General features: G+C 42.1%; 1 protein-coding gene across 2 annotated transcripts; it reads left to right on the top strand.

The window, feature by feature from the left end:
- Positions 1–1309: 1309 nt before the first annotated feature.
- On the top strand, positions 1310–8667 carry rsph4a (radial spoke head component 4A). 2 transcript variants are annotated; one of them, XM_072388759.1, is made up of 7 exons: positions 1310–1548; positions 3076–3298; positions 3535–3825; positions 5217–5666; positions 5757–5901; positions 7805–7922; positions 7998–8667. In XM_072388759.1, the coding sequence occupies exons 1-7, from the start codon at positions 1445–1447 to the stop codon at positions 8224–8226; spliced, it is 1560 nt and encodes a 519-aa protein (XP_072244860.1). In that variant the 5' UTR covers positions 1310–1444; the 3' UTR covers positions 8227–8667. The 2 variants fall into 2 exon arrangements, with proteins under 2 accessions (XP_072244860.1, XP_072244861.1); XM_072388760.1 differs by having other exon boundaries at positions 7808–7922.
- Positions 8668–12759: the final 4092 nt, after the last annotated feature.

A 12759-nucleotide genomic window follows, 5' to 3' on the forward strand; every position in this document is an offset into this window, starting at 1 on the left:
GACATTGTTTCCATGCTAATATAATCTAAAAGAAAATGTCTAAACTGGTTAATACACAGATTGTTCTTCGCTTTCCAGTTCATGAGAATAATTTTCTTTGCGATACATAACACTGTGAGGACCATGTGTGCTGAGTTCATTTCCATGTTGATGTTGTCTAAGTCACCCAGTATGCATAGTGTGGGGCATGCAGGGATGCTACACTTTGGCCATGTTGATAGGTCCTCACAGACTTCCAACCAGAACTTCTGGACAGGCGCACAAAACCACAAAGCGTGTGCATAATCATCAGGTGTGTTATCTGTGCAATGTGAGCAGATGTTTGAGTGTGTTAGACCCATCCTGAACATCCTTTGTCCTGTAAAATGTGTTCTATGAAGAATTTTGTATTGTATGAGCTGTAAATTAGAATTCTGAGTCATTCTGAAGGTGTTCAAACATATTTGTGGCCAGAAGCTATGACTAGAACTGATGGATAAATCTGCCTCCCATTTTGAGGATGGAAGAGACATTGTGTCATCTATCTTAGACAATAATTTATATATTTTTGATAGTAGTTTTGGGGTGCAAAGTACGTACCTTCCAAAATTTTTGTTTTTAAAAAATATGACAATAAGACTGAAATCGCTGAAATATTTACACCATGTGTTATTTTAGCTGTAAAGCGATACCAGCTTCCCTGTCTGAGTTTTAGTAGTTGAGGAACACAGAATTCACAGTTCAATTACACTCAATACAAATCTTGAATATGGTATTGGACCTGCTCGTGGTTCTTCACTGATGATGAATTTTACCACCATGTTCACTAGACCAATTTTGATTTCTTTTTTATTTTATGAAGCTTTAAGTAGATTTGAAATGTGTGTTTTGGATCCATCAGGTGCATCATTAGGGTTGTTGTCAACTATGAATTGAAATTATCAATATTTTGTATATTAACAGTTATGTAATGACTAAAGATCACCCTCCTGCGGTTCTAAAGTTTTAAGTATCTGGACGTAATAAAACAAGATCTGGGTTCTCATGTACAAAGGGTACGTACGCACAAAAAAGTGGCGTACACACTTTTTCACGCCAACGATCAGATGTATCAAGAGCGAAATGACCGTGGAAATGTGCGGTGCCTCACGCAAATTTCAGGACTGTCGTACGCACTTTTCTATAGCGGTTGTTTCTTTGGCGACACTTACAGGTGATGTTGGGAAACTGTTATAATGAATAAATTTAAACACAATTTGTCCTCAGAATGAGCGGTGTCGTCCCCCCCCCCCCCCCCCCCCCCCCCCCGTGCACGCCCCTGTCTCCAGTCCACCCCCACCCTAACTACCACTCTGTTGCGGTAACCATACCAACCATAGCGTTTCCCCTTCGGCATTTTTAAACTAAATACTAAGTACCGTCCGCTCCAGACTCGTTTGCACTGTTTGTTGATTGACTTCGAAGGATGGACGCTAACGGCGGTAACCGCGACAGCAGGCAGCAGAGTCCGCAGGCTGCCTCCCTCAAGGCTTTCATGTTGAAAAACAGCTCCAAGAGCTCCTTGAATCTGTGAGTAACGTCTCTCTGCTGTATGCTAGCATGCCTGGTTGGTTAAAGCACGCTGATCTGTGCTCAACACCTGTCTGCAAGGGCGTAACCATGGTTTAGACATTGGGGGGTCCAAGAAAAACAAAATTGTTAAGTGCATTATCTACAATTCTTTATTTATATATGAAAAATTGGACATTTAGAACATAGTTTAGAGGACTACATTGACCATGTAAGTTCACATCTAAAGGAATAGTGTAATTTCTCCGAGACAGTGACTGCCCCCCCACTTTGTTTTGGTTAGTTGCTTACTGTTTACTGACCTTAAACACACCTACCAATTACAATTATGCTCTTACAGTAGTACTGTAGCAAATAGGACAGCTTCCAATGGAAAACGACCAAATACCCAAAGCATGTTTATGGAAATATTTTAATAAGGACAACTAATGATGTAACAAAGTACAGACTTTTCCTTTAACAAAAAATGTGCTGAGGACTTTTAAGTCCAGGTTCATTTCTATTGTGTCATTGTCTCAAAATGTGCATTAACAATGAAAAGTCTAATAGTCTAATGTTATTTTTGTTTTAAGTTTTTTTATTTTGTTGATTCTGTGTTGGATTTCCTGTTCTGGTACAATCTGCTCTGTTGAGCTTGGCGCGGTTGAGCAGTGGCTCCGTCAAAAGTAGAAGTCCAACGTAAAGCTAACGAGAGCCGCTGCTGAGACGGCGGCGCGCCCGGTGGCGCGCACGGTGGGTCACGCTCATTGGCTAGAGTGTTAGCATCAACAACGGCGACCGCGGCGCAGCCGTTACCACGGTAACACACGGATATAAATTGAAAATAAATAAGACATAACAAGAGACCGATCCCTTGACAGGGTTCATAAAAGGAGAACATGCATTTTACATATTTTCTTCTGTATATTGGGGGGACAGGTTGGTATTTTCTCAATATTGGGGGGGACACGACCCCCCCAAAGAATGCGTGGTTACGCCATAGCCTGTCTGACAGATTAGCAGTACTGTAAAGCTGAAATAAAGCTGTTCCCTGTCAGCTGACACAGAACATCAAAGTTTTATTTCACCTTCATCGTTTACTAATTTTCTCAAGTTTCAGAAGAAATACAGAGCTTATGTTTTTTTTAAATATCACAATGAATACAGTGAGATTAGGAGTGGACAGAGATGTTAAAACATTTAGGTTTAAAAGCACTATAGTAATTGTAATGATAGTTATAAAGCAAAAAACATATATAATGACAGCTACTAATGATTGTTGAGGAAAACAAGACCTTAACCATAAAATTTCCATTCATATATGAAGGTTCAGTATGAATCCCACAGAACAACGACAACCACACATGCTTTCTTCACAGTTATTTTACAGTATTTTTAAAGAATTTTTGTGCGTTCAGCTCTAAAGGGACACAGGGAATTTAGTTTGTGGTGAAGTAGCTGGATGGTTTGTGGGTTGATATCAAATTAATTGACCAAGAGAAAGTCCAGTGCACAGGAATCCTTTACTGATCATTTTTATTGTTCCAGCTATGACCACCTTACCCGCTTGCTGATAAAGGTGATGGATGAGCATCCAGACGATGTGGTGGACATTATTGAGGAAATGAGCCATGATGTAAAGCAGGGTTTGTTTGAGGGTGTGCAGAGCTCCTTGCAAGACCTGCCACAGACTTCAGCAGCTGAGCTGCTGGCTGAGCAGCAGCGCTCATTGTTTTCTCAGTCAGAAGAAGTGGACCAAGAGGATGAAATGGTACTGGATGCATATGAAGCCATGTTATCTCAGCATTATTTTACTGACTGCTTTCACACACTGTGTGTGTGTGTGCGTGTGTGTGTGTGACTACATGTTGTTGATCTTGTTGTTGGCTACAACAATACAACCATAGTATCATTCTAATGTTGACTACACACCTCTTCACCTAAAAAGATTTGTAAACAGCAGAGCTGTATTTACATTATGTGACACTGTTCTGTGGTCTTCCTCAGGTGGAAAACACTCTTCCTAATGTAAATGAGATTGGCTTCTACCTGGAGCAGGCTGGAGTGGGTCTGGGCAGAGAGGAGATGCAGAGAATCTTTCTTGCACTCAAACATCTAGTTGAGTTGCAGGCCTTGCCACGTTGTCGACTGTGGGGCAAGATCCTAGGAACAGAGAGCAACTATATTGTTGCTGAAGCTGAGTACAGAGAGGGAGATGAGGAGCATGAGCTGGGCACTGAGGAAGCACTTGAAGAAGAGGAGAGGGAGGCAGAGACTCAGGAGAGCGAGGCAAAGGAGGTGAGGAAAAATACCAGATACATAGGAATCTAAATATTTGGCCCTTTGGCCTCTGCATACCCCCACATCAATGTAGTGAGAAGGCAGTTGTGATGTTTGAAGTGTAGACTAAGTGTTTTAACTGGAGTGACTAAAAAGAATGTAACAATAGAATGCTACATTAATCCCAAAAGGGAAGCGAAATTGTTGCTGTAGTAAAAAATAAACAAATGGTCATAAGTCATTGTTAGGAGATACAGATACACTTATTGCTGCTGGCAGGAAGGATCTCCTGTAACTCTGTGTTACAGTAGAGCTGAAGAAGCAATGTTATGAAGAGGATGGTCAGTGTTGTTCTTTATGTTAACCAGCATTCTTCTTTTCATCTCCAGAGCAGTCCCCAGCACAGAATCAGCCTTCTTTATCAGTTTGTTCAGTTTTTTTGAGTCTCTGATGCTGCTGCCCCAACAGATGCTGCCAAGCACATTGTGCTCTCCACATCAGACTGATAGAAGATCTGAAACGCCTTTATGCAGACATTGAAGGACCTAAACTTCCTTAAGAAGTACAGTCAGTGATGTTCTTTCGTGAAGACAGCCTCAGCATTGTATTTAATGTAGTCCTAGGTCTGACCCGACGTTAATGTAGTCTGTCACACACTCAGTCAGGGCATTGATGTCATCTCCATGTGGCTCAAAGAGAAGGCAGTTCTAAGTGCTGGTTGAACTTTCTCAGGATTCACTGAGAACACAATCAGATCCCCCCTCTCTTGTAGTTTGTGGTTATTTGCCCTGGTACCTTTCTGCGAGTATCTGTGGCTCCTCAGCTGCATATCTCTGATCTGTCTTACTGACCCAACCGATCTGACCTGTGCTAATTGTTTTTTGTTGACATCTCTGTCTTACTATTGCTGTCCCTTCAACCACAGCCAGGTTAGGCACCTGACTGTCCACTTGGGTTCTGCTTCTGAAGGAGATTTCTTCATGTTTGAAAGGGAGCTTTTGACTCTCTACTCTCATCAAGTGCTGCTTAAAGTTAATTGTTGGGTCTCTTTGTGGAAAGAGCCCTGAGATGATTTTGTGTTCTGATTTGGTACTATATCAGTAAAACTGAAGTGAACTACACAGACCACATTTAGAGGCAGTCTGGGACAAATGTGTCCTCATTCTTCTAAATACATGCACACAAATGTGTCCTGGGTCATACTGAAGGAAAGTCTTCATCATAGCTGTACAATGTGCATGGAGAAACCAACTGAGTCCAATCTCACAGGATGTAACCACCTGTTCCTCATTTGTGTTAATCTGTCTATTTGATTTATACATTTTTTTTTTATTGAAGTGTTTAATTGTAGAAATTGAGATTAAATTTCTGTAAATAATTTCTGTGGTCCTTGGTGACTTTGTTTTCAGATGGATCCACTTCCTCGGTCGGTCTACAAACCCCCACCCGTAGTACCGAAGGAGGCCATAGGAACAGGTGCTAATAAGTTTGTTTACTATGTGTGCAAAGAGCCTGGTCTTCCATGGGTAAAGCTCCCTTCAGTTAGTCCTGCACAGATCAGTGCTGCTCGGCAGATCTATAAATTCTTCACTGGGAGGCTGGACACCCCAGTTGTGAGCTACCCTCCATTTCATGGGAATGAAGCCAACTATTTAAGAGCGCAGATTGCTCGGATCTCTGCTGGCACACAGGTCAGCCCCCAGGGTTTCTACCAGGCTGGGGAGGAAGAGGGTGATGAGGAAGATGAGGCACCCCGGGACAGCTATGAGGTGAATCCTGATTTTGAGGGCATCCCTGTGGGTGAAATGGCTGAGTCTTTGTCTAGCTGGGTGCATCATGTTCAACACATCCTGCAGCAGGTACAGCTCTGGTCTGAGCAGGCACATGGACATATTCTCATCTTCAGTGTGTATATGTGTACATATTTACTGAGAGGACATTTACTTCAGGGTCGCTGTACTTGGGTGAACCTGGCTGTGAAACCAGGAGAAGACTCTAATGAGGAAGCAGAGGCTGATGAGAAGGAAGAGGAGCCTGATGAGCCAGAACCAGAAGTTGGACCTCCTCTGCTCACTCCTCTCTCCCAAGATGCAGGTGAGTCTTTTCAAAGCCAAAACTCCCCATTTTTTCAGTCTCATCTTGCTTTACATTCCATCCATCCATCACCTGCCGCTTATCCGGGGGTCGGGTCGCGGGGGCAGCAGCTTGAGCAGAGAAACCCAGACGTCTCTGTCCCCGGCCACTTCCTCCAGCTCTTCCGGGGGGACCCCGAGGCGTTCCCAGGCCAGCCGAGAGACATAGTCTCTCCAACGTGTCCTGGGTCTCCCCCGGGGTCTCCTCCCAGTGGGACGTGCGCGGAACACCTCCCCAGAGAGGCGCCCAGGGGGCATCCTAACCAGATGCCTGAGTCACCTCATCTGACTCCTGTCAATGCGGAGGAGCAGCGGTTCAACTCCGAGCCCCTGAGCTTCTCACCCTATCTCTATTGGAGAGCCCATACCCTGCGGAGGAAACCCATTTCGGCCGCTTGTATTCGCTTGTATCTCGTCCTTTTGGTCACTACCCACAACTCGTGACCATAGGTGAGGGGAGGAACGTAGATTGACCAGTAAATAGAGAGCTTCGCCTTCTGGCTCAGCTCCTTCTTCACAGCGACGGGTCGGTGCAGAGCAACACTGCAGATGCTGCTCCGATCCGCCCATCAATCTCACGCTCCATTCGTCCCTCACTGTGAACAAGACCCAGAGATACTTGAACTCCTCCACTTGCTTTACATTCCAACAGTTTATTTTTGATGCAAGAATTTCATCCTTTTTATTAGTACTGTCCACATTAAAGTGAACAATCCAGATCACAGCACAGTTGTTGGAGACACCATGGACATATTGACCCCCCACTCACATGCTCACTCACTCATACCATGACAAATTCTGATATTTTGGGGGAACTTTCGTCCAGCTCTGAAACTGATTTTGGGTCCCTTAGCATGTTAGTTGTGTATTGTGGTTTTAAAGAAGTGGATGTTATTAAATGAAAGACTTGTTACGATTTAAAAGAATAAATAAAATCAGTTTTAAGGAGCTGGTAAGCTTTAAGCCTGAGACAGGGGAAGGACGTCATTCAGATGTAGAGGAGCAGTCTTTACGACAAATATGGGAAATGGAGTAGATATTTTAGAGTGATGAAGAACGCTTCCTTCCTGTGATTTCTGTTTGTCATTGTTTCTTGTTTGTGAACCCCTTGCATTTTTATAACATTTGAAAACTTCCATATGACAGTTAAATATGCCAACGACATTGAAAGAAGCCTTAAAATAAGGTAAGATATACCTTTATTTGTTCCATAAGGGGAAATTCCATTCCTAATACTAACAGACATATAAGGCATTAGCCAGCTCAATATTGATTGTGAGATATTAAGTGCTGGTTGTCCAATCTCTTACTCCTACCTAATATTACACACTTCTGTCAGGTAGTCTTTATGAAGAACAGATCATCTTTCAACAGATCAGTGAAGCCATATCAGTAAGGAAATTTGTCACTCTAAGGCCACCCTGTTTACTGCTGACAAAGCCAATCAGGTTGAATAGAGGATTATTTTTTCTACCTTATTACATCTTTAGTTGGGTCCAGGATAATCTCAGTTTGCTAAGATTTTATATTAGTAGCCAAAGGGGATAATTAATGGGGTCACATCTACCCTTTTGGTCTCTCTAGATGGACTCATCAGTGCTTCTCTCTGAGCTGCTCTTTGTTATTTTTTTTTCTTCAATTACATCTGTCAGGATGAATGAGACTATCAGGAAGGTGGGAGAGTCAGTCAGAAACTGCGGTGTCCTGCACATTCACATCTTTAAAACAACTGATGGATGTATCTCAGACATATTTGTAACTCAGATTATAATTCATTGAAATATAAGATGTTTTGTGAATCCTCCACTTCCTAAACCTCATCTGTGTCCTTGAAGGCTTTCATTTTTAACATCTATGTCTTTCAGAAGTTCTCAACAGCCCTCCCTGGAGCTCTAAGTTGTCCTCCACTCTCACTTCTCAACATGCAATAGCTGTGCTGCGTTCGAACCTCTGGCCAGGAGCATATGCATATGCTTGTGGAAAGTAAGTATTTTTCCTTTACTGGACTGAAGGAAGTGCTGGAACTCACCTACACTCATGTGCTGTCTCTTAATTTAGGAAGTTTGAGAATATATATGTTGGATGGGGTCTGAAGTATGCAGGGGAAGGCTACAGCCCGCCTGTACCACCACTCCCATGGGCAGAATATTACAGTGGACCTGAAATCACAGAGGCCCTTGACCCATCCCTGGAGGAGGAACAAGCAATGAAAGAAGCTTTAGAAGAGCAGCAAGCTGCCCAGGAAGAGATGGAGGAGGAGGAAGAGGAGGATGAAGAAGATGACTAACAGTGTTTATATGTCACTGAGCAAATAAATGAGTTTATTCAGCAACAAGGCTGCATAGTGTATTTTAGAAAGATGCATAACTTTCACTTTATTTTAGTGTCACTTAGTTCATATAGTAAAGAACAATTGTTGACCATAATGCTGCAAATGTGCAGACTGTCAGCTGACAGCAGCAAATTACTCCAATTACTGGCCCCAGGCCTATAGCAAAGGTCTCATGTATAACAGAAAGAGAGCATACTCTAAGACATATCCACATGCATAGAGTCATGTGCACACCTGATCCCACACACATTTCCTTTATGTATCTTAATGAATGTGAAACTGTGCGCACATATATGAGATGATTACCCAGCCTTTGTTTCTCCCAAATACGAATATGCAGCACATACGACTATAACACACCACTTCTGTTACCTGTTGTCCAAATAAAGTTGGCAAATTTCGCCGTAAAAAGGACAGAAAAATGGGTAATTTGGTTGTTTATCCTTTGCAACAGTTACAGATGCAGCCGGCTTGTCATACCACAGCCCCATCCGAGTTACGCAGAGCAGGGTGTGGATGGCCAGCTGTCTGGTCAGGTTCACACACTCTGTGCTGGAGCCAAACAGTAAAATTATTAATGCTCTGTAAGAGAGTGAATGTTGTACATGGTCACATCATTCAGTGAACTGGTTGAAAATACACACCAACTCTATGTTAACTTTTCTTTTTATTTTATGTATCACACCCACATGACGCTGTGGAGAAGCTGATTTTTTCAGTGAGTTTCCCTCTCTGGTGCACCTTGAAAAACTTTGCAGTCCTGCCAAGCCATCATATGACCATGTCACAGAGAAACCTGTCCAGTTTACTGGCAATAGTAGATGTTGCTAAGTGGAAAGATATGTCAGCTCTTTGAAATCCTTTTCAGTAGATCTTAGTGTGATCATATTTTTAATGTAGTGCAATGTACAATTTTGTATTGAGGACCATTAATCTGACATTTCTCCACAATTTGTAGGCACAATTTTTTTCAGATTGTTGAACCTCGGCCCATCTTTACCTTTGAGAGACTCTCTTTCTCTAAAGTGCTCTTTTTATACCCATGTCACAGACTTATTGTCTATTAGACTAACAACTTGCAACAAGTTCCCCCGGTGGTTTCTTTTTAGTACTGTTATTTATTCAGCCTTATTGTTCTCCCCTCCCAACTGTTTTGAGATGTGTTGCTGCCATCAAATCCAATTTGTTTTTCTGCCATCTAATTCAATTGGGCTGCCTGTGACACAGAAGGAAGACCTGTTGCCTTCCAATTAAAAGGTTGGTGGTTTGATCCCCGATTTCCATGAACCACATGTCAAAGTGTCCTTGGCCTCGTTATATTTATACCTGTAATATGTTTGTTTTGTCTAATGTACTGACCGAGGGGCTCTATAAAAAGTGCAAAGAGAAGAAGGGAACAGGGACAACCCTGCCTACAAGAACGCTCCAGAATAAAAGAATTTGAGGGGCAACCATTTATTTTGATTTTTGCTGTTGTTTTATTATATATGGCTTTCACTGCCTCGATAAGGGTATGATGGAAGCCAAATTTATCCAACACCTTATATAGAAAAGTCCATCTTACAGAGTCAAACGCCTTTTCTGTGTCCAAGCCTATGAGCATAGCCTGTGTCTTGTTTTCATGTACAATCGGGCAAAAAAGTATTTAGTCAGCCACCAATTGTGCAAGTTCTCCCACTTAAAAAGATGAGAGACCTGTAATTTTCATCATAGGTATACCTCAACTATGAGAGACAAAGTGAGAAAAAAATAAAAATAAAAAAACAGAAAAAAATAAATAAAAATCACATTGTCTGATTTTTAAAGAATTTATTTGCAAATTATGGTGGAAAATAAGTATTTGGTCAACTACAAAAGTTAATCTCAATACTTTGTTATATACCCTTTGTTGGCAATGACAGAGGTCAAACGTTTTCTGTAAGTCTTTACAAGGTTTTCACACATTGTTGCTGGTATTTTGGCCCATTCCTCCATGCAGATCTCCTCTAGAGCAGTGATGTTTTTGGGCTGTCGCTGGGCAACACGGACTTTCAACTCCCTCCACAGATTTTCTATGGGATTGAGATCTGGACACTGGCTAGGCCACTCCAGGACCTTGAAATGCTTCTTACGAAGCCACTCCTTCGTTGCCCGGGCGGTGTGTTTGGGATCATTGTCATGCTGAAAGACCCAGCCACGTTTCATCTTCAATGCCCTTGCTGATGGAAGGAGGTTTTCATTCAAAATCTCACGATACATGGCCCCATTCATTCTTTCCTTAACACGGATCAGCCGTCCTGGTCCCCTTGCAGAAAAACAGCCCTAAAGCATGATGTTTCCATCCCCATGCTTCACAGTAGGTATGGTGTTCTTTGGATGCAACTCGGCATTCTTTCTCCTCTGTCAGAAAAGTTTGCTTATTATCATAAAATAAAAGTCACAGCCAGAGAGGCCATTTCATATCAAAACTTCACAAGGAGAAGTTGGGAGACAAAGAGAACTGTGTTCGAACTAGGAATGTTGTCTCCCCACTGATCGTTATCTTTATAGCTCCCCAAATAAGGAGATGCCTCCAAACTAAGGAGATATACCAGACCTGGGCACATAGAGGATTGTATGTATGTGTGTGTGTGTGTCACCAAATAAAAGAGCAAGGGAGGCAACCACTCGTTGGAGAATTCTTGTGAATCTGTAGAGAGAAGGTTTGTGTGTTGTTCTCCCCTTGCAAGTAAAATACTGAGGCCTCTGAGGGATTTCTTGGTTTCATACCGTTGTCTGTGAGTTAATTTTTCTAACATCCTCCAAACACGACGAGTTGAGTTTTTAACCAAAACATTCCATTTTGGTTTCATCTGACATTCTCCCAATCCTCTTCTGGATCATCCAAATGCTCTCTGGCAAACTTCAGACGAGCCTGGACATGTACTGGCTTAAGCAGGGGAACACGTCTGGCACTGCAGGATTTGAGTCCCTGGCGGCGTAGTGTGTTGCTGATGGTAGCCTTTGTTACTTTGGTCCCAGCTCTCTGCAGGTCATTCACTAGGTCGCCCCATGTGTTTCTGGGATTTTTGTTCACCGTTCTTGTGATCATTTTGACCCCACGGGGTGAGATCTTGCATGGAGCCCCAGATCGAGGGAGATTATCAGTGGTCTTGTATGTCTTCCATTTTCTAATAATTGCTCCCACCGTTGATTTCTTCACACCAAGCTGCTTACCTATTGCAGATTCAGTCTTCCCAGCCTGGTGCAGGTCTACAATTTTGTTTCTGGTGTCCTGTGACAGCTCTGTGGTCTTACCCATAGTGGAGTTTGGAGTGTGACTGTTTGAGGACAGGTGTCTTTTATACTGATAACGAGATCAAACCGGTGCCATTAGTACAGGTAACGAGTGAAGGACAGAGGAGCCTCTTAAAGAAGAAGTTACAGGTCTGTGAGAGCCAGAAATCTTGCTTGTTTGTCAGTGACCAAATACTTGGAATTTACCAATTAATTAATTAAAAATCCTACAATGTGATTTTCTGGATTTTTGTTTCTCATTTTGCCTCTCATCGATGAAGTGTACCTATGGTAAAAAATTACAGGCCTCTCTCATCTTTTTAAGTGGGAGAACTTGGACAACTGGTGGCTGACTAAATACTTTTTTGCCCCACTGTATTTGCCACAATATGTGTAATGTCCTCCTCAAGCTGTCTTTGGTCTCAGGGAATTATAAAATATTATTGAACTGAATTTAATTCAATTGATAATGTCATCTGGATTATGAGGTCACTTTGGATTTGGTCTTGTGCAGCTCCACTCAATGTTCTGTCTTCAAAATGTTATAGTTAAACACCTCGTCTGATTCAACAGTCTCAGTATAGTCTTCATCAAACTTGATCTCCTTTCTCTTTCTCCATAAGTAATGAGAAGCCAAAGAACAGAGTGCACCTCTTCAGCCCTCCTCCCCTCTAAGTGTGTTGTCTGGTCTTCTTTCAGGCTCAGAGTCGAGAGGGAGCCTGTCTTGGACATGCTGTCATCCTTCTCAACCACTAGAGAAACATAGCACAAATCCACTCCCAGCTGAGTAATTCTCTTTGAATCCTTTTTACTAGACTTGACAATGTTGTCCAAGTCAGGTCATCTTTGGTCACACTCCTCTCTGCTGGGATTGATTGTAATTTTGAAGTCCTTGTTGATGTCAAACTTGTCAGTCATTGGTCCTAAGAGCTCCTGAGTAAGATGTGACATAGTGGTGACATACCTACCAGACACCGTGTGGCTGTGCTGCTTTTCTTGAGTTTTTATTTTCTATTTAAATAACAACAGCTTACAAAATCATTATGTGACAACATTTACCTGTCATTCCATATATTCAGAGTTTCATTCCATATATTCAAAGATTAATTTCCTGAACGGCATGCCATAATATATATATATATATATATATATATATATATATATATATATATATATATATATATGCCTCCACCCCCGTCACACTCGAGGCACCTCCTACATCATCAAACCTCG

The sequence above is a fragment of the Leuresthes tenuis genome, unplaced genomic scaffold, assembly GCF_036924035.1.
Source record: "Leuresthes tenuis unplaced genomic scaffold, fLeuTen1.0.hap1 SCAF_7, whole genome shotgun sequence".
Classification (NCBI taxonomy): Eukaryota; Metazoa; Chordata; class Actinopteri; order Atheriniformes; family Atherinopsidae; genus Leuresthes; species Leuresthes tenuis.